Source organism: Brachyhypopomus gauderio, unplaced genomic scaffold (assembly GCF_052324685.1).
Source record: "Brachyhypopomus gauderio isolate BG-103 unplaced genomic scaffold, BGAUD_0.2 sc89, whole genome shotgun sequence".
NCBI classification, from domain to species: domain Eukaryota; kingdom Metazoa; phylum Chordata; class Actinopteri; order Gymnotiformes; family Hypopomidae; genus Brachyhypopomus; species Brachyhypopomus gauderio.
In genome coordinates, this window is record NW_027506910.1 from 288,107 (window position 1) to 309,618 (window position 21,512).

The 21,512-nt window shown below is 46.6% G+C and overlaps 2 protein-coding genes across 3 annotated transcripts in view; one reads left to right on the forward strand and one right to left on the reverse strand.

Moving 5' to 3' along the window:
* crybg1a (crystallin beta-gamma domain containing 1a) overlaps positions 1-12,209 on the forward strand; it is a 57,378-nt gene extending 45,169 nt beyond the window's left edge. For both annotated transcript variants that reach the window (XM_076992112.1, XM_076992113.1), the window contains 9 exons: positions 3,985-4,111; positions 4,265-4,294; positions 4,448-4,560; positions 4,936-5,068; positions 5,376-5,515; positions 6,420-6,543; positions 8,216-8,374; positions 9,861-10,020; positions 11,392-12,209. In XM_076992112.1, coding sequence (XP_076848227.1) covers positions 3,985-4,111; positions 4,265-4,294; positions 4,448-4,560; positions 4,936-5,068; positions 5,376-5,515; positions 6,420-6,543; positions 8,216-8,374; positions 9,861-10,020; positions 11,392-11,480 — 1,075 coding nt within the window. In that variant the 3' untranslated portion in view covers positions 11,481-12,209. The remainder of the gene's footprint in view (positions 1-3,984; positions 4,112-4,264; positions 4,295-4,447; positions 4,561-4,935; positions 5,069-5,375; positions 5,516-6,419; positions 6,544-8,215; positions 8,375-9,860; positions 10,021-11,391) is intronic.
* On the reverse strand, positions 12,203-21,503 carry rtn4ip1 (reticulon 4 interacting protein 1). The gene is made up of 9 exons (XM_076992115.1): positions 20,948-21,503; positions 20,542-20,693; positions 18,278-18,346; positions 17,599-17,723; positions 17,038-17,086; positions 16,660-16,796; positions 16,172-16,355; positions 13,690-13,782; positions 12,203-12,916 (listed from the first exon to the last, which is right to left on the reverse strand). Exons 1-9 carry the CDS (start codon positions 21,222-21,224, stop codon positions 12,794-12,796), a joined length of 1,209 nt encoding a protein of 402 aa, XP_076848230.1. The 5' UTR covers positions 21,225-21,503; the 3' UTR covers positions 12,203-12,793.
* Positions 21,504-21,512: the final 9 nt, after the last annotated feature.

The window sequence follows — 21,512 nt, forward strand, 5'->3', positions numbered from 1 at the left end:
AGGTGTGTAAGTGCTGGTGTTGTTCAGGTGTGTAAGTGCTGGTGTTCAGGTGTGTAAGTGCTGGTGTTCAGGTGTGTAAGTGCTGGTGTTCAGGTGTGTAAGTGCTGGTGTTGTTCAGGTGTGTAAGTGCTGGTGTTGTTCAGGTGTGTAAGTGCTGGTGTTGTTCAGGTGTGTAAGTGCTGGTGTTGTTCAGGTGTGTAAGTGCTGGTGTTGTTCAGGTGTGTAAGTGCTGGTGTTGTTCAGGTGTGTAAGTGCTGGTGTTGTTCAGGTGTGTAAGTGCAGGTGTTGTTCAGGTGTGTAAGTGCTGGTGTTGTTCAGGTGTGTAAGTGCTGGTGTTGTTCAGGTGTGTAAGTGCTGGTGTTGTTCAGGTGTGTAAGTGCTGGTGTTGTTCAGGTGTGTAAGTGCTGGTGTTGTTCAGGTGTGTAAGTGCTGAGGTTGTTCAGGTGTGTAAGTGCTGGTGTTGTTCAGGTGTGTAAGTGCTGGTGTTGTTCAGGTGTGTAAGTGCTGGTGTTGTTCAGGTGTGTAAGTGCTGGTGTTGTTCAGGTGTGTAAGTGCTGGTGTTGTTCAGGTGTGTAAGTGCTGGTGTTGTTCAGGTGTGTAAGTGCTGAGGTTGTTCAGGTGTGTAAGTGCTGAGGTTGTTCAGGTGTGTAAGTGCTGAGGTTGTTCAGGTGTGTAAGTGCTGGTGTTGTTCAGGTGTGTAAGTGCTGGTGTTGTTCAGGTGTGTAAGTGCTGGTGTTGTTCAGGTGTGTAAGGTAAGTGCTGGTGTTGTTCAGGTGTGTAAGTGCTGGTGTTGTTCAGGTGTGTAAGTGCTGGTGTTGTTCAGGTGTATAAGTGCTGGTGTTGTTCAGGTGTGTAAGTGCTGGTGTTGTTCAGGTGTGTAAGTGCTGGTGTTGTTCAGGTGTGTTAAGTGCTGGTGTTGTTCAGGTGTGTTAAGTGCTGGTGTTGTTCAGGTGTGTTAAGTGCTGGTGTTGTTCAGGTGTGTTAAGTGCTGGTGTTGTTCAGGTGTGTTAAGTGCTGGTGTTGTTCAGGTGTGTAAGTGCTGGTGTTGTTCAGGTGTGTAAGTGCTGAGGTTGTTCAGGTGTGTAAGTGCTGGTGTTGTTCAGGTGTGTAAGTGCTGGTGTTGTTCAGGTGTGTAAGTGCTGGTGTTGTTCAGGTGTGTAAGTGCTGGTGTTGTTCAGGTGTGTAAGTGCTGAGGTTGCTCAGGTGTGTAAGTGCTGAGGTTGTTCAGGTGTGTAAGTGCTGAGGTTGTTCAGGTGTGTAAGTGCTGGTGTTGTTCAGGTGTGTAAGTGCTGGTGTTGTTCAGGTGTGTAAGGTAAGTGCTGGTGTTGTTCAGGTGTGTAAGTGCTGGTGTTGTTCAGGTGTGTAAGTGCTGGTGTTGTTCAGGTGTATAAGTGCTGGTGTTGTTCAGGTGTGTAAGTGCTGGTGTTGTTCAGGTGTGTAAGTGCTGGTGTTGTTCAGGTGTGTTAAGTGCTGGTGTTGTTCAGGTGTGTTAAGTGCTGGTGTTGTTCAGGTGTGTTAAGTGCTGGTGTTGTTCAGGTGTGTTAAGTGCTGGTGTTGTTCAGGTGTGTTAAGTGCTGGTGTTGTTCAGGTGTGTTAAGTGCTGGTGTTGTTCAGGTGTGTTAAGTGCTGGTGTTGTTCAGGTGTGTTAAGTGCTGATGTTGTTCAGGTGTGTTAAGTGCTGGTGTTGTTCAGGTGTGTAAGTGTTGATGTTGTTCAGGTGTGTTAAGTGCTGATGTTTTGATGTGCCTGCAGTGTTCATCCCCTCCAGTTCTGTTCTGTACAGCCAGTGCTGAGCACAACAGGACAAGCCTCGTAAAAGTTCAGGAAATTGCTTTAGGAAGAACTGGACTTGTTTTCCAAGCAGTTGTGCAGAACACAAGCAGTTCATCTGGTTACATGCGTGTCTCTCTCTCCTCTATGTACTGTATTGCTTGTCTCTCTCTTTCTATGTACTGTACTGCTTGTCGCTCTTCTCTATGTACTGTACTGCTTGTCTCTCTATGTACTGTACTTCTTGTCTCTCTCTATGTACTGTATTGCTTGTCTCTCTCTCTATGTACTGTACTGCTTGTCTCTCTATGTACTGTACTGCTTGTCTCTCTCTATGTACTGTATTGCTTGTCTCTCTCTCTATGTACTGTACTGCTTGTCTCTCTTCTCTATGTACTGTATTGCTTGTCTCTCTTCTCTACATACTGTGTTGCGTGTCTCTCTTCTCTATGTACTGGTCCGCTAGTCTCTCTCTTCTCTAGGTACTGTACTGCTTGTCTCTCTCTTCTCTATATACTGTGTTGCATGTCTCTCTCTCTCTCTATGTACTGTATTGCTTGTCTCTATCTTCTCTATATACTGTGTTGCTAGATAGTCTGTGATTCTCTAAAGATGCCTGGCATTGGTCTGTTTTTAATGTTGCCATGGTAACAGGGCAGAAGTAGCAGGACTGTGGTCTCTGGCCTGCTGCAGTGGGGGTGGGTGTGGCTATTGCTCAGGCTTTGTGATAGGTCACATATCCGGCAGCAGACTCTGTCCATTTCCTCAATCAAGTTATTGCTTAAAGAGACAGAGACATCTCTGACCCACCTCAACACAAACACACACACACACTCCCTCTCCCTCTCTCTCTCTCTCTCTCTCTAATACACACGCGCATATACACAACCTCTCTCTCTAATACACAAGCACATAAACACACACTCTCTCTCTCTCTCTCTCTCTCTTTCTCTCTAATACACAAGCACATACACACACCCTCTCTCTCTAATACACAAGCACATACACACACTCTCCCTCTCTCTCTCTCTCTGTCTCTCTCTCTCTCTAATACACAAGCACATACACACAACCTCTCTCTCTCTCTCTAATACACAAGCGCACACACACAGACATGTGTGTTTACTCAGCATCACCCTCCTTTGCGAGGTATGCATGTGTGCAAACAAGAACAGACACATGGCCTACAATATTTGATGTTTGAATCACACACCCACCCATCCTCCTACAGCCACAGATATATGCACATGCAGAAAATGCAAGTTGGACAGCTTACTTACACACACACACACACACACACCACATCACATCACATGATGTGAATCACACACGCACACCTAAATGTGCTGTTAACACAAACAGGCTCTCACTTGTAGCTCAATGAAAGCGGGATGTGCAGGACTGATTCGGTTGTGTAACGTGTCTTTACTGTGTCCTGTAATACTGGGGCTACACAGTACGGCACGAGTCATGACCCACCTAGTTTACACACAGTTAACGCTCACGCTAACCTAAATCATTACTCACCTCACACAGTCCTGGCTTTATAGGTATTAAAACTGTTTATTCAAAAGAGGAATCAGTATATATTAGTCACAGTACACATTAGTAACAGACAACAATTTCCCCATCCATCAGAGCTAAGCTCACAGAGCAAATCAGTTTTGTTCTAAGGGAAAAGCTGAAAGCTGATTGGCTGAGGGGAATGAGAGGGAAAGTTTGGTGATTGTAATGCTAGGCCAGTAATGGCAGGTACATGTTTGCGAAAGAGTAGTGAGGGTTTGCCAGAAGCTATCTCTGCTGAGGCGGTTGTGGGAGTTCAGCGATTCACTGACTAAACAGAGATTTAACTGGTGTATCTGAGTGGAGAGCTTCCATACTTAATTACTTTATAACCTGCCGAAAGTGCTTTATGACTTAATAAGGGGTGTACTGTGATTTGCCTTGTAATGAGTCAACAGGCACATTAAAAATGTCTCGAGAGGATGTTATGAAAAGGATTTTTAGTAATTAGATTAATCATCAAATGTTTTTTTTTTCTCATCCACTGGGAACTTTCACACTCACTTTCTAGCCAAGTGAAAGAGTAGATATGCGTGTCTGACCAGGAGCACACAGACGAGATTCTGGCACTGTAGTCTGAGGTGAACAGCGTGTGATGGGACTGTTTTAAACCTGTGTGATGACAGCATTTCTGTCTTCGATCGTGAACAGATGGCTAGCCTTTGAGAACGCCGCGTTCTCCGGGGAGGTGTACGTCCTGGAGAAAGGCCTCTACGGAAGCCCGGAGGACTGGGGCGCTCGTAACTACAAGATCTCCTCTCTGCAGCCCGTCTACCTGGTACCTGGTCTTTAAGATCATCTGGATGTTTTGTTTTGTATAAAACAACAGAGCTTAGGGTTGTAAGATGAGTGCAAACGTGTACCAGTGACGTGTTTTGAAAGGTGTCCATCTTTGAAATGAAGGATTTTAACTCTTAATGTTAATCCTCAGGATCAGACGGCAGGACTGCCCAGGTTCAAGGTGAGTTTGAGTTGATGCGTGTTTTATTTACATTTTACACATTTCATAGATGCTCTTATCCAGAGTGATTTGCATTTTCAAACAGAGGATAGAGAGGCAGGTGAGTATGGTGTTAGGAGTGTTGGGATTGATTTAGTCTCTTTGTGGCTCCAGGTGGAGTTGTTCTCCCAGCCTGACTTCCAAGGAGAGTGTAAAGTTCTAGAGGAGAGCACGGCGTTCCTGCCCGACGGCTTCCACCCTCTGTCCTGTAAAGTCATCGCTGGAAAGTGAGTAGAGAGACACAAACACTGGAGCTCTTGTCCAGTTCTGAGTCTGATTCGCTCTCGTGGCTGTTGAGCTGTTTTAAAGGCAGAAAAGTAAAAAAAAAAAAAAAAAACTACAGATGCGGTTGTTTTAGTGTCTCATAAATGTGCACATACAGATCACTGCAATTTTATTTGTTGTCGTATCCCATGACAATGTCGGCCTACAGAATAAAAAAAACAAAAACCTTCAGAGTGAATCTGCCGTACTTTATTAACACCACGATGTCTCTTTGATGCTCTGAAAGAATGAGTAATGTTTTGGTTAGTAACCACGGGAACAGATGCAGCGTTAAACTGATGGGGCTCACCGGACCGCGTGTGTGTGGCACTTTTCAGTTGGCTGGCGTTCGACGGGCCCCAGTTCTCTGAGAACATGTACGTGTTGGAGGAAGGAGAGTACTGCCACCCCGAGGCCATGGGCTGCCCCAGGCCAGAGTGCACCATCCGCTCTCTGCACACTGTTGGACACGTAAGTACCAATGAGAGGAGGGGGGCATGTCAGAGAGGCGGTAAGTGGGCGGGGCAGAAGAGGAAAGGGTGGGACCGAGGGGGAGGGAGTGGGAGGAGCAGGGGAGAAGGAGAGGGAGACACAGAGAAGGGGGGGAGGGATGGAACAAGAGTGAAAAGAAAGATAAACATCTGAGTCACAGGCCTGCATAAAGGCTTTACTGTTCTACCAAATATGGTCTGTAAGAGGATACGTGGGTTCTGTAATCGTGCCTTCAAACCACTCTTCTGATCTGGTCTTCAGCATCTGTTTTTCTCCTTTTGTCTAGGAGTTTTCTCTGCCCTCCATCACTCTGTTCTGTAAGCTGAGCTTCAGGGGCCGTAAAGTGGTTCTGACAGGCGGAGCCACCAGCCTATCACCGACCGGGATGGATGGGCAAGTCCGTTCCTTATTGGTGAACGGAGGAATGTGAGTGTATCCCAGTGCACAAACACTGGAAAATTCCATGCGGGAACTTCTTTGTGTGCATTTAATGGCTGTCACTTTGAGTTATTGCTAAAAACTAATTAGCAGAAACCAGTAAGTTGCAAATCCAGTTTTTATTTTTCTTTTTTCCTGCAGCAGTGTTGCACAGTGCAGAACTTCACAGGCTTTCACTCAGCGAGAGTCACAAGTGGCAGCTGCAAATGTCAGCCCACTAGTAGCAGTGTTTCTGTAGAGACAGCAGGAGAATGTGTGTGTGCACGTGTGTGTGTGCTGGGGGGGGTAGGGTGGGGTCATCAGCCGTAAGGAGCCTACACCGTGCTCATTGGCCGGGTTCTTGACTGCACCACGTGTCTGTCCAGACTGCAGTTCCCTCTGGGTCTGTTGGTCTGGCGGAGTGAAGATCTCAGTAGTCCATTACTGCCTCACAGCGCATGGCTGCAGTGTGTTTGTGTGAGCTGGACTTCCTAACATAATCAGAGCTTTGTGTGTATAAGCTGATAATTCTAAGAAAACAGGGAGAGTCAGGGTGTTTTCTCTCTTAATTTTTTCACTTCATTTCAGCGACTGTGTTTCACAGTCACATTGCCATGTTTCCCTGGGCTAACAGACCCGGGTCAGACCACAAAGGGCTTTATAATTAGCTGAGTAAAAAAAAACCATGTAGACATCATGAGTAGAGCCTGAAGCCTGCTACACAGCCTCCACAATACTGGGTACATTAACTCTGTGTGTGTGTGTGTGTGTGTGTGTGTGTGTGTGTGTGTGTGTCCTCCACAATACTGGGTACATTAACTCTGTGTGTGTGTGTGTGTGTGTGTGTGTGTGTGTGTGTGTGTGTGTGTGTGTGTGTGTGTGTGTGTGTGTGTGTGTGTGTTTCACTTTGCAGATGGGTGCTGTATGAAGGGAAGAACTTCCACGGCCGCCAGATCTTACTCCAGCCCAGTGAAATTGGTGACTGGCAGAAATTCACAGGCTGGAAACATCTTGGATCTGTCCGTCCATTAACTCAGGTAGGAAGTGTTATTTGTGTGTTTGTTTCCAAATATAAAGTGTAACTCATTCATCACTGAGGTCTGCTTCACCCTCACTCACCCTCACTGAGGTCTGCTTCACCCTCACTCACCCTCACTGAGGTCTGCTTCACCCTCACTCACCCTCACTGAGGTCTGCTTCACCCTCACTCACCCTCACTGAGGTCTGCTTCACCCTCACTCATGGTCGCATTTTGCTTCTCGTCGTCTGCTTGGATTTGCACTCGTGGGTGGTGTAACTGTACAGTATGTGTTGTTTCCAGCTCAGAGGTTAAATGGAAGGCCAGTAATGTACCCCCACCATCACTGTAGACAGCGTAGGGTCAATGTTTGTTGTGTTTCTCCTAACTAACGGCATCGGGGGGCTGTTCTGTGTGTTTGCCGATTGCAGTGGGTCATGTTCATGTTAAACGAACAGGACTGTCTTGTGAGTGAGGACTGTGTCTCTTTGCGGGGGTTGTCTCATAGGTGGGGACTGTGTCTCTTGAGTGGGGACTGTGTCTCGTGAGCAGGGACTGTGTCTCGTGAGCAGGGACTGTGTCTCGTGAGCGGTGGTTATGTCTCATGAGTGGGGCCTTTATATTATCAGTGGGGGTTGTGTTGTGTGTCATGAGTGGCACTGTGTCTCGTGAGCGAGGACTGTGTCTCGTGAGCGTGGACTGTGTCTTGTGAGCGGGGGCTGTGTCTCGTGAGCATCAACTTTGTCTCATGAGCGTAGACTGTCTCATGAGCAATATCAAGGTGTCCACAGAATGGGAAAATCAAGGCATTTAGTCATCATGTTAATACCAACACAGAACCCAGAAGCCTCTTGTTTACTGTGGAGGTTTTTAGAATATATATGCCTAAAGGCCTGCTTTATAGCTCCCTCATGACAGTGCGGTTCAGCGTTCAGTGGGTCAAAGCTCCACAAGGGGGAGTTTGGAGCGCTCCGGGAGCTTTAGTATGTGTCACTTGGAGGAAAGAACCTGACAGGAACCTGTAGCAGCAGGATCTGGTGACCCTGCGGGTGTGGAGAACGCACTCACGCGTGTGCAGTCACTGACTGTGTGTCTAGGGTAGTAATATTGCCAAAACACACCCTGCGTGAGTGCCCACAGAAACGCTCCTGCCAACAGCGCCATCTTCAGGGCGACAGCAGTACATGCCTCTATGAAGCGCTTTCCCCCAGCAGTTCTGTACTTCAGAAAACTCTCCCGTGGCTTCTGATGAAAATTCACTGTAGAGGAAATTTGCACAGGATTAAAATAACCTGGGTTTGTTGTTATTTCATAGCAGTTAAAAGGTTTCAGAATCTGTACTAATGTGGGAGAATGAGCGGTTCATAACATTTGATTGATGTTGCAGATTGAACCCAAATCACAAAGAAACGTGTGTTATAATTACAGCATCTTGCCTCATGTAAAGCTAATCCTGTCTGATGTGTGTGTATTGGAACCTTTGGTTGCCTTTGGGTTGTACTGCAGGTAGTTTATGTGCCCTGTAATTAGCACAATTTAACAACAGAATTTAATGAAATCCACTTACAGATTTAACAGGTAATGTCCTGTGTCCTTTAATGTAGTTAAAGGTTAACTATACCTGTGTGTGTGTGTGTGTGTGTGTGTGTGTGTGTGTGTGTGTGTGTGTGTGTGTGTGTGTGTGTGAACAGAAACCTGTGTATTTGCGCTTGCGCAGCTCGGAGACGGGGTGTGTGATATCTCTGTCTGGGCCGATGGACGACATCAAGCTGCTGAGGGTGCAGGTGCAGGAGGAGATCGGTGGAGACGATCAGGTCTGGCTCTACCACAACGGACTCCTGCAGAGCAAGGTACACGCCGACAGACGCCCGCACGTTCCAAACAGTGTGTGGAACGTTAGAATGGTTTTGTGTGAGGCGGGTTGAATATTGTTTATAACATGCGTGCACAGACAGGTAACAGGCAATCAATCCCTGCTCCCTGTGTCTCCTTGAATTTGATTGGCTGGTAATAAATACCTGACGCCAGCCAGTCAGGTGACGGGAGCAATGTGGAAACTAATGCTAGTCTGATTTCCTGGAAGAGTGAGACACTCCAGAATAGCTCTGGGCAATATATCAAATATCATTAAAAACGAATATAAAAATTAATATCATAGACAATATCACAGTATCATTTCAAATCCATATTGCCAAGTCCTTCATTAGAATGTAGCAATCAGTGCACCTGTGACCAGTGACCTGTGCTGATTCTTTACACACACAAACCAAATGACTAAAGTGATGGAAAGGCACTCCACACAATCCACTCCACTCCACTCCACACACGACGCTCTTACACAATCAGTGTCCCGTCAGTCACAGTAACGCTCTTACACAGTCAGTGTCCCGTCGGTCACAGTAACGCTCTTACACAATCAGTGTCCCGTCGGTCACAGTAACGCTCTTACACAATCAGTGTCCCGTCGGTCACAGTAACGCTCTTACACAGTCAGTGTTCCATCGGTCACAGTAACGCTCTTACACAGTCAGTGTCCCGTCGGTCACAGTAACGCTCTTACACAGTCAGTGTCCCGTCGGTCACAGTAACGCTCTTACACAATCAGTGTCCCGTCGGTCACAGTAACGCTCTTACACAGTCAGTGTCCCGTCAGTCACAGTAAAACACTTACACAGTCAGTGTCCCATCGGTCACAGTAACGCTCTTACACAGTCGGTGTCCCGTCGGTCACAGTAACGCTCTTACACAGTCGGTGTCCCGTCGGTCACAGTAACGCTCTTACACAGTCGGTGTCCCGTCGGTCACAGTAACGCTCTTACACAGTCGGTGTCCCGTCGGTCACAGTAACGCTCTTACAGTCAGTGTCCCGTCGGTCACAGTAACGCTCTTACACAGTCAGTGTCCCGTCGGTCACAGTAACGCTCTTACACAGTCAGTGTCCCGTCGGTCACAGTAACGCTCTTACAGTCAGTGTCCCGTCGGTCACAGTAACGCTCTTACACAGTCAGTGTCCCGTCGGTCACAGTAACGCTCTTACACAGTCAGTGTCCCGTCGGTCACAGTAACGCTCTTACACAGTCAGTGACCCGTCAGTCACAGTAACGCTCTTACACAGTCAGTGTCCCTGCAATCACAGTGTATGTTTCAGAAGTGAGTCATGAGACAGGTCTTCTGTGTTTCAGCAAATGTTTTGACAAAGGTAAATTTGGGTTAAGGGGCGAGGCTGTGTGAAACACACCATGCACTGCCGCAAGCTTTGAAAACTGTGTGTGTGTGTGTGTGTGTGTGTGTGTGTGTGCATGGCTAACTGCTTTCTTTGCTCTCTTCTGTGATTAGCTGCTGGAAGACTGCTGTCTGGCCCCGGGTAACATGCTGTTAGCAGGCAGCCGCCTGAGTCTGTCTCCTGAGCCCATCAACGAAGCTCAGCTGTGGAACATCACAGCCGATGGCCTCATTCGCTCCAACCTCAAGCCTGACCTAGTGCTTGAGGTCAAAGGTGTGTGTGTGTGTGTGTGTGTGTGTGTGTGAAAGAGAATGTCTGGCCTCATCTACTCCTGGATGTAGTCTGACAATCAGAGGCCTGTTCAGCCACTAGAAACCAAACCCTTGAAATTGACCACAGAATCATCAGCATTTATCGCGTGTAAAGATCACGATGTCTGAGACGGAGATGAACATACACACAGACCTGTGGGGAGGAGCAGAGAGTGGCTGTGTTCAGACACGCATGTAGGCATGTCCTCAGCAGCGAGAAGAAGGGTGGATCTCATATCTCTTCATTGTTCACCCTTGTTTCTTTTCCCCATCTCCATTCTTCTCCTCTTAGCTCCTCCCTCTGAGGAAATGAGATGCACGAACACAGGACTCCGTGTTCAGACATGTTCATGAATTACGTTGACCTTGTTCACCCCGTTGTCATTTACATGCGACGTTACTCGAGGACATGATGCACATAGCCGGCCCGGCAATCTTACGGCTCTGCTGATATCCAGCTGAGCTGTTTTCATCCCACACCCACCCTAAGGTGTGGAGAATCACAAAACACTCAGCACAGTGATAGTTTATCTAGTCACAAGTGACAGGAAGGACATCTGTGCATGTGCAAACGTGAACAACCTATCGAACGTCAAAACCAACAGTATGACATTACAGAACCATATAAAGTATTTTTCAGTCAAATGCGTGTTGTAGACGTCACACTGTGGCCTTGGCGTTGAAACTGAGTCAGATGCTGCTGCAGGGAATGATATTTCCCGTAAGGAAGACAAAGCCATGATCAAAATTCTTCTGCGTAGGACACACTCGTGTCTCCTCGCTCTGGAGGACTCCTCTCTTCTTGATTTCTCCAAGAGCAACTGGAGAACCGAGATGTCCTTAAAAATGTCGCCGTGCTGTCGGTTTGCGGGTCACGGGCTGCAGGCCGCAGGACAGAGAAATCTAGAAGGCAGCGATTAGAGATACGAGATCCATCCCGCGTGTATATATGTCTAAGGTTAATTATTTTCAGTCGAGATCAATGGTGAGGGATTACATTACAGGGTTCTAATTCTCACATCCTCCTCTCCAGCCTCTTACTGTCCTGGGTGTGTTATTAAAACCAGCACAAAGTAGCACTGTGGCATTTCAGGCATACCAAAAACAGCTTAGTCGCTGTAGTTCTTCTGAACTTGGCAAAGAGACTCGTACAGAATAGTAATCAAGCATGCCATCTTGTGGCCACACTTGGTATTGGCTTTGAATGTTCACATCATGCTCCAATAATGTGGATTTTTGTTGACCACGATGAGTAATGGTATACCTTTTTCATGTTTTGAGTCTGACCAGAATACATTGTTAACGTAGCCTGATGTGTGGTGATATTTTTCAGGTGGTCAGCAGTATGATAAAAACCAAGTGATCGTGAACACTTACGATGAGAGGAAGCCCAGCCAGAGATGGACAGTGGAAATACTCTAATGGACGTGAGACTGACCTCAGACCCAGTGGTCATGCTGGGAAGATCCCTTAATGCCGTTCCATGCAGGAGCCCACAAAACCCTGACCCTTACGCTACTCAAGGTCTCGGTGGAGACCACCACAAAGGACTTAAGACAACAGGATTCACTCAACAGGAGTGCGAAAGGGATTGTGGACATAAGTATTAAAGCATGTCCAATTCCAGAAGCTGCATGGCGATCCTTAAAGATGGATTTCCAACATGGGATGCAAAGACTTTGCTAGGTGTAACGTGAATGTGCCCTGATTCGGGTTGGCGTGTTCCCTGAACAATGTATTTTTTATGAAAAGTCCTGCAGTAATCGTCACATGTGTAATACCACAAAATGACCACTGGAGGCAGTCTAACACCACCCAATGTGTGTGTGTGTGTGTGTGTGTGTGTGAAGACTGGCGCTTTACAAAACGCACGTGTAAAAATGAACTAGTCAGCTACCGTTGACTACAAGCAGTAATTTACACACCCAAATGTGTCAGTGTTAAAAATATGGTATGTATCAAAACGTTGTTGCTGGTAAGACTGGTTTCTGTATTCTGTTTCCTTCATAAAAGTGCCTTACATTATATAGCTGTTCCTACACTCCATTGTTACTTTAGTACATGCAAATGATGTCTGCTGTATATTTCTGAAGCTGTAAAGAAACCTTTTACACACTTTTACTATGAATAAAATGTTTTATTTTCCCCTCATTTTCCATAATTGATGTTATACCAAAGAAGATGCAAAATGCAAAAGACAGAAGTTTTATCACTCTTTAAATATTTAGTTCTTCTCCAAATGAAGACTTTCTAAACCATAAAACACACAACCCCAGAAGTAGCCAAAGAAAATAGGACAACATTTCAGTTAATATTGGGATTTTTTTTCTACACAGTGGCCAATTGTTCAGGAAAGCACTATTTTTGCCCCAGTTGCAAACTCATTGATGGTTTCTTCAGCGATTCCAGTCACACCAGGAATGCTTCTGTTAGTGCACCTTGAAACTGGCCCAGATCGAAATCAATCCATCAACAATCATGGCAGCTGGAAGAGTGAAGACCATCGACTTGATTTATTTGTTCGTTTTTCTTCTCTTTGTCAGAACTGTTTGTACAAACAGCATTTCCTACAATCCAAGGTTTTGTCTTTTACTACTTAGTGTTGTCTCGGGATAAATATCACCGTCAATTTAGCCACCGGCTAGCCATAACTGCTCCGTCCTATTGTTTCCAAGGTGACGGATAACTTGATTCCATCAGTGAGTTAACCAAATTATTCTTCCCTGTTTCCATGGTCACTCTTCCTGCTCCCTGGTAACGGTAACTACGGTTTTTCCACGGGCATGTCCACCCTCGACTTTCTGAAAGGCTTGAGGCACCTGCGTGAAGGGAAACTGCTCCTGTATGACTGCCCGGATCTGAGAGAGAGAGAGAGAGAGACCACAGGAAGCGAGAGTTAAAGAGATTCTAAGAGAAGGGAGACAAATGGGTATAGAGGACAGAGGGGAATGTACAAAATCACCTCATAACTCCTGCAAGCCCACATAAGCCTATTTAGTCAATCACTTTATTCTCAAAAAGGACGTCACTGTGAACTGTTTAAGAATAATTTCCTATTCCATCCTGATAGGACATGTAAAAACACATTAGAGAGGCAGGAAGACTGAGAGGTGCAGAGGGGATACACCCTGTGGCATTACGCTCCCTCCACACCAAAACCCCTCAGGAACCGCAGACGTATCATGGAGTCAGAGTGTTATCAGAACGTGCCATCGCCACCGTTGCCCTTTCTGACGATGTCATGGCGTTACTGGGCCTGGAACAACCTGACGCAGGCGAAATTCCACCAGTGTCCCGGAGAACAGAGCAGACGCAACCAGCCATAACAATAGCGTGATTAGACAAGCTAGTGGCGGGATTATAACCACATTCTGTCAGAGTCATTTCCGTACATGCACGACAGACTCGAAATGCCTGCTCTCCCTCCTGACCAAATCAAGCTCCCAACACCCTCCCCCCTGTGAGGGGTGTGGTCTTAGCTTGGGGAGGGGCAGAACCTCTTTCTCACCTTCTCACACCTTCAGTCATGTTCTATGTGAACGTCCACGTTCCTGTAACACCTGAAGAAAGCCACCATACCGGGAAATGGGTCTGGTTCTCATCGTACAGGGTGATGCACAGGGGGAGTTACCTTTCCCGCGTCCACTATTTCACAGATCTCATCTAGCGCCGGTCCACTCGGAGCGAAGAACCCCCATCGATAGTGGACACCTTTAGTCAGGTGCTGAGGGAGAAAAAACCCACAAGAGTTCAGCCATTTATAACATTCCTGCCTAGCTCTTTGTTAAAAGCCCCATAATGAAAGTGTGTGTAAGTGTGTGTGTGTGTGTGTGTGTGTGAGAGAGAGAGAGAGAAAAGGGGCAGGGGGGAGGGGGTATCGGTGTGTGTAAGGTGAATCCACTTCAGTTAGCCCATCTTCCACTTAATCCTTTTCTATTCATGCATTCATTCAATGCCCACAGTGACTGAAACCCTCCAGTCATGGGACGACCCCCCCTCCCCCAAACTACTGAAGTGAAACAAGCACCATCCATGTGAATGAGACAGGGAGGTGGGGGGGGGCGCACACGGTGAGGGGGGCTTCACTTACCACATTTACATTTACGGCATTTAGCAGACGCTCTTATCCAGAGCAACTTACAAAGTGCTTTGAATCTGATCACAGAGTACATCCTAGGAAATAGTACGGATAGGCCAGAATTCAAGACACCATTGAGTCAGACTACTACTAAATTACAGGAGTCAGTCATTACCTAGTGTTTTGCAAGTTAGACGTTTGCCAAGAAGCACAAATAACCATAGACACAATTTAAGTACAACGGCAAGTGGTATCAGCTGAGTTAGTGCTCTGGTAAGAACTCAACAAACAGGTGGGTCTTCAGTCTACGCTATTTGTCTGACTTGCTTATCATGTTAACATCCCTGCTTGGTTATGTATTACGTAGGTAGTGTTCAGTTCTCAACATTCATCTCCGTGTTAACGGAATACAGGTGCATGAACGCAGAGCTGTATCGTCCTTAGGGCAACAGCACGCCACCGTTCACTCAAACAATCCTGCTGTGAAGCGTTCACACGTGGTGCTGCACCAGGCGTAGGACAACCAAAAAACACATGGAGATGCTTCTTCACTAAAACCACAAGACACATACGCCATTTTTCTACACAGTGTGAGGTTGTTTCTGAAAATGTTTCTGAGGATTCATTTTCCTGTTAAGCATCTGTATACTTTTTTTTTTGGAGTAAATTTTGCTTGCATATATATATATATATATATATATATATATATATATATATATATATATATATATATACACACACACACACAATTCAGCAGACCTTTGGTGCGCTGTGAAGGAATCCAATTTTTTTTAACCATGCCTCTCGAAATCATATCACTGATTTAATCTCATATTTTTCTAGTTTTCAGTGTCAGATTACTCTGGAAAGCCGTTTCTACAGTAGGGCTGTCTAATCCTTGAGGTTTGTGGCTCATCAAGAAGTTAAATAAAAACAAGGATGTATTGAAGATGGTGAGTGCTTCCATACACAACAGCCTCCACTAATAAATCTACACTAGTCCATTTAATAAAAGGTTTGAGAATTAGACATTATTACAAGTGCTGTCATTACGCCGTTCTAGTATTACAGTTTCATGACAAACTAAAGCGTTGTGTGCATCATCTCTGCACATGCAGTCCAAGCTTTTTAGGTTTTGATATTTGGCGGGAGAACTTCATGTCTGCTGTGAGGGCAACAGTATCTTCACATGAAAATGAGCATACAAGGTTGCTAGGTAGGAGCAGATTATGTCTTCAGGGCAGTCTGGGGCACTACAGGGCAGTCCGTGGCACCTCAGGGCAGTCCGGGGCACTACAGGGCAGTCCAGGGGTTACTTTAGTCAGACCTTTCTCATCTTCCCCAGACCACCACAGAACATTCTTATCAAATCATCAGAGCTGGACTAAACCCGACACTGTTCACCCTGACTGGGGTTGTTGTTGTTGTTGTTTTTTACTGGAAATTGCATCGAATAGATGATACAGTTACAGTGGAACCTTGACCATCACAGGGTTTAACTTTCTCCCATTTCAGGATTTGTGAAGAAAATCGTATTGGAGCCTCCTGTTGAAAACTATAGATTACTCACAGAGAGTAGAAAATGTAAAACAAACAAACAAACAGCCCCAAAATGGTATGTGTATGTGAGCATTAGTAAATTATTTGATAATTTATTACCACAAATATGAACATGAATATCTTCTAAAGTAAAATGTTTCAGTATATTAAACATCTGCTGACTGTGTGCAAGCTCTGTGTGGCACTATGGGGTGGCCTACAGATATTTGCAGGGGCCCTGAGCCCCACCCCCACAAAAGCACTTTTTTGCATTTCTTTTTTTTTCTTTTAAGAAAATTGTGTAAAGTTTGTGGTGAAAATGTGGGTGGTACCGCATATGAAATTTTGAGGATGGGGTTAATGCCAACGGCTCAAACTAAAGAAGTGGTTTACATATTCTCTCTCTCTTTCTCATCACAGAATAACATGCTGCCTAAAATTCCTAAAATTTGAGCCTTCAACCTTTCGCTAAGAGAGTCTGGAGACCAATATGTACCTTCAGAGCCTTAGTTGCTATGGTGACTCCAGTCTGCATCATCCCATCAGCAACGCCCAGTTGGTCTGTATTACGCAGGAAGGGGGTTACCAAGGTAACGTACTTAGCACCACACCAAGGTTTGAGCAAGCCGAGGGCCCAACTCTCTGTTTCACCACCAATATTATCCAGAACCAGATCAAATCTGAGAGAGAGAGAGAGAGAGAGAGAGAGAGAGAGAGAGAGAGAGAGAGAGAGAGATTATGAAACGGGTGGATGTGGGAGGACCCAGCTGCTTTCCTGCCACATCTAGACATGTGTGTAGACACCTCCGTTATGTACTGAAGAACAAATCGAATGCCTGTACTGACTAGAATATCCAGAAACATACCACCCGTGCCACAGGTAGCTCTGCCCGTTCATGAGGGATCTCTGGCAGAATTCCAGAGCAGTAGGCTTGGTGGAAATATAAGCCTGTGTGTCATGGTTTACATCAGAGCTCGACTGACTTTTCCAGGTTCTTCAGTTTGTTCTCCACAGGTCCTGCAGAGTAGTCCACAACATCGTCAGCTCCTAGACTCCTCACCAGGCCCTCGGCATCCTGGGAACACGTGACTGTCACATGGGCCCCCCATGCCTTCAGCAACTACAGAGGGACGAGAAAACTCAGTGCACCGCTCGGCCAAAACAAATAAACACTTCGAAACAAAGTAACACTTTAAAAGAACGTGGCTTTCATCATCTGCCACTCCAGAGTGTCACTGTTCACAGCTGAACGGTGTATGATGTAGTGATAACATTCTGTATAATCCATGGAGAAATGTTAAGAGAAAGAAAACACAAGACACTAAAACCAAGTGTTGTATCTCAGTGTTGCTGCCCTTTACCTGTATGGCAAATGTTCCAACCCCTCCTGAACCCCCAAGGATGAGAATCCTGTGTCGGAAAATAATAATAATAATAACCCACAAGATTTTATTTAAATATTAAAATATACACCTCACATACACTTCACACTTAAATGTCTTCAGATTGTAACCAAATTCAGAGACCTATAAACGGAAGAGAAACGAGACCGTCTGCACGATCGTTCGACTCGTTCTGGTGGAGCTGTAAGCAGGCCTGGCCTCGCCAGCGCAGAACAAAAGCTGGACTAATTCTCCAGGCCTGCAGGGGGCGCTGTCTGTGTGTGGGCCCTACTGCCGAGCCTCACTGTGGGTCCACTTCCACCAGGGGGGTGCCTGGCTCCGTTAGGCACTGCTCTTTAAAAGCTTGACTGGGGTGCCACAAACTAACTGAACTCAGCGGCGGGAACTAAAATGTCCGACTTGTGGTAAAATGTGTGTTTTGGGAATTGGGTGGGTGACCCGAGGACATGTGAGCAGGTGTGTCTGAAATGGAGGAAACGGAAAGGCCGTGGGAAAGTGAGTGTGTGTTGGGGAACTTGCCGTTTCGTGGCACAGTTGTCTTTGTTGAGGCCTCCCGAGTTGACGAGAACAGACCAGGCCGTGGCACCAACGTAAGGCAGACAGGCAGCCTCCACATGGCTCAGTGCTTTGGGCTTGTGCGATACCTGAGCCACACGTGTGCGCGCGCACACACACACACACACACGCGCGCGCGCACACACACACACGTGCGCACACACACACACACACACACACGTGCGCACAAAATTCAAATCCAAAAGGTCATTGTTTGATTGCCCTTGATAAAAATCCAAAAATAAATTCAAATGTGCACTGACTCATCAAGGCTGCTTCCTGGTAGCCTGTAAATAAACCAGCACACTGTGGAGTTTTTTGTCTCCATGTGGACATTTGTTCCAATTTGACAGAGTGCAGCAAAGAAGGCAGTTCATCAGCTGTAAAACCACATAGTACAAAAGGCAACGGAACGAAAAACAAACGACAGAACCTCAAGTCTCGCACTTGTGTGATTTAATGAAACCCTTACTAGAAGATACAAGGGTGTGGTCATGAAAGATCAGAACAGGCGTCTTGGAGCAGAGGGCGGCCGTGCCGTCAGACGGGTGGTGTACGCCACTCTGAGACTCTGCATTCTTACACAGAAGCACGTTGGGCTTTTGGCTCGTGTGTGTGTGCGTTTGCTGTGATGTGTGGTTACCTCGTTAGCACTGAGCACCACAAACTCCGCCAGACTGCCCTGCTTCCAGGGGGGAACCGCCGCCCACACCTGACGGAGCAGACACACACACCTCCGTCAGCTTCACTACGGCACACAGAACACACCTCAACCCTTCGGGATGGTGTCTCACCAAAATTACCACCCGCGTAGGTCAACTACCATGGAGACTTCATTCGGTAATTAGCTAGTTAAGTGAACATTGGCAATAGTCCTGAAGGCAAGTTCTCATTTTGCTTTTCAAAGATTAAAATTAGACAGATACAATATCACTGACAGAAACAATATGATTTTACTGATATTGGTTAGAAATAAAAGCACTCAATTGTTGCTGATGTACTTTAGAACACCATTAGAAACATCTCAGATGTTCTCTTGGTTCTTCTCATGCCTGGATACGAGACATCAAACACCATGACGTCCATCTCTGCTGCAGGACAAAGCGCCAGCCTTTCTGTCCCGTTGTCCTTGTGTTAAATCAGGTTGTCCTCCAATGTGGTGCTACGAATATGTCTCCCACCAAGCACAGAGGTGGAGCTGCCTTAATGCAACGTCCCACAATGCCCTGCTCCACATTCCCCAGGTTCTGGGATTAAGCTCATGGAAGCCACATGAAACTGGGGCGGGCTCTGCACCCTGGACTCCAGAACAGAAGGATCACTTCATGTGTTAATCAATCATCTGATCAAAAAAAAATAAATAAATAAAGTTTTCTGAAAGACTCGTAATCATCTTTTTGAAAACCTCACATCGAACTTCAGTCTCAAAATTGTCTTGCAAACTATGCACCAAGTGTGCCTGGGACACGTGCCCTTGGGGACGCCGGGGACGTGTGGGACGGCTCGGCGGGACGGAACGGGACCGGGCTCTCTCCATGCGTCTGATGTCCTATTGCATTTACAAATAAACCTCTTCAGCACTTTTCCTCAACTTGGTCATCGCACTTCCGTGAAACAGGCCACATCAGCATATATATCATATATATATCATCATATATATCATATATATATCATCATATATAATCAGGTGAGGTAGGGCACATCAGCATATATATCATATATATATCATATATCATCATCAGGTGAGGTAGGGCACATCAGCATATTCACCATCTGATCATGAAATGACTGAATCTGGCAGCGATTTAAACCCTTGGCTCTGATGGACTTAACTGCTTTCATTACAGCGTGTGTGACATGACCCAGCTCTATACCACAAAGGTCCTCTAGGTGTGGAACGCGGAGGCAGGCTATCAGCTCCGAGACACAATCCTCCTCCTTCTGCACCTCCTCTCACACTCCCCCCTCCTGCGCACTCGTCTCACCGCTCAACCCCCACCGCTCCGTCTCTCCTTGTTCCCACCAGTTTGCTCCATGGCAACTTCATGTCATTCACACATCCCCCGACCCCCGACCCCCCCACTTCTTGACAAACATCCTCTCCACTGGTCGTGTCGGGCATTTACACCCTGAAGTTGGAGACTTAAAGATGCTAAAAAGCTCTTTCCTTTTTCAATGAGCTGCTCATATAGATTGGTGGTTCACTTCATGTTTTCTGGCATCTGCATATTCATATATCTGATACAAGGCTGACATTTGCATATTTATGCCCTTTCTCTGGATACACTACATTGCAAACTTTAAGCATACAGCTGCTTCTGAAAAACACCCTCATTAAAATGTCTTTCTCCTCACCGGGAGTAAAATGGTATTCTAGCAGTCACCTGTCTTGAAAAGCCCTGCGTTACCCTTTTTCCTTCTGGTTGTTTTTCTTTAGCTAGCTCAGTGTTTTTTTAAGCTAGTTAGATGTTCATTCCATGTGGATGGACTGGTGAAATGCGGCTGGGGTGATATGACAGGTGTGGTAGGTGGGTAGATCTGTGGTGTAACTGCCTTCCTGCTGTTGGGGGAGGAAGACTGTGTTGTACTACAGTGCATATTAATTGAAAATGGAAATAATTTTGCTGGCTACACAGGATTGAGCTGCAGGCCTGTTATGGCCTTTGGTTTGATCTATAACGAAGACTTCTCAAGATATTGTTCTTAACGTTATTCGTGTATTATTCTATTCTGAGCTCTCTAGGTGTTTTTGAGTTAATACCTCTGCTGACCCTGTTTACCTGCGCTGGCCTCTGGGTTAGAAGACCGAGCTGCTGAAACTGAGAGATGAGTGAGCTGGGGGCTTCTGCACCACCATTCTCCATCACCTCATGCAGGGCAACAGAGAGGAGGCGGGCGGTGTATTACCTCGTCCCCAGGCTTGAAATAGGCCACGTCCAGGCCGCACTCCATGACCTCACCGGACACGTCTCGGCCCAGGATCAGGGGGAACTCGCTGCCTCTCTGCTTGAGGCTCAGAGGGTCACGCCTCATGTTGAGACTAGCCGCTCCGTAACCCCCTGTCATCGGGAACAGAGACACCTTCCCTCAATATCGTTTTGAGCGCAGGAACATTGTGCAGGATGCACATTCAGTGTGTTAAGCTTCGCAATGCTGTCTGCAAAGATTACACACATTACACCCAGTGTATCTTTTAGTGACACTGGTCTTTACAGCTGCTGTGCTCTCTATGTCTGTGTGCACCAACATGTTAAGGAATATCTAGCAGTAAACAGCAGAAAAACACGCATAATTGACCCGACCCCCCACTTACCCCTCATGTTTATGTCGATGGGATTAAGCGCAGCCGCGTGGACTTTGACGATGACCTCGTTCGGGTAGTCTATGATGGGGAGAGCTGCGTTCTTGGTGGATCTCAACACGCTGTTGTCCCCGTACTGATCAATAACCCAGGCGCTCATCACGGTGGCGCACCTGGCCGTGCTGCTCCACGTCCTGCAGCTCCCGCGTGCCGCCCGCGCGGCTGCAGCCCCGTCACGCGCTCCGTGCGCGAGCCACCGGCCGCACATCAGCTGCCTGAACACGTTCATGACGGCTGCTGGCGAGGTCACAGGAGGTCACTCGAGGTCACGGGACAGATGTAAACATAAACACACCGTTTCCTTAGCAGCCGATGCTAACAGATTCGCTCACTAACATTAAGGCGAAACGCGCTAGTTAGGGCCTATTCGTTCAGAGCGTTCGTGTCAATGATGAATCCGCGCTTAATATTTGACCGTGTCTGCTTTCAAACGGTCCCCACGCACGTTAATGCGTTTAAAACGGACTTAAGACACAAAAGTAGCCGCGGTTTCAGGCGCCCTGCACGGTCCGCGTGG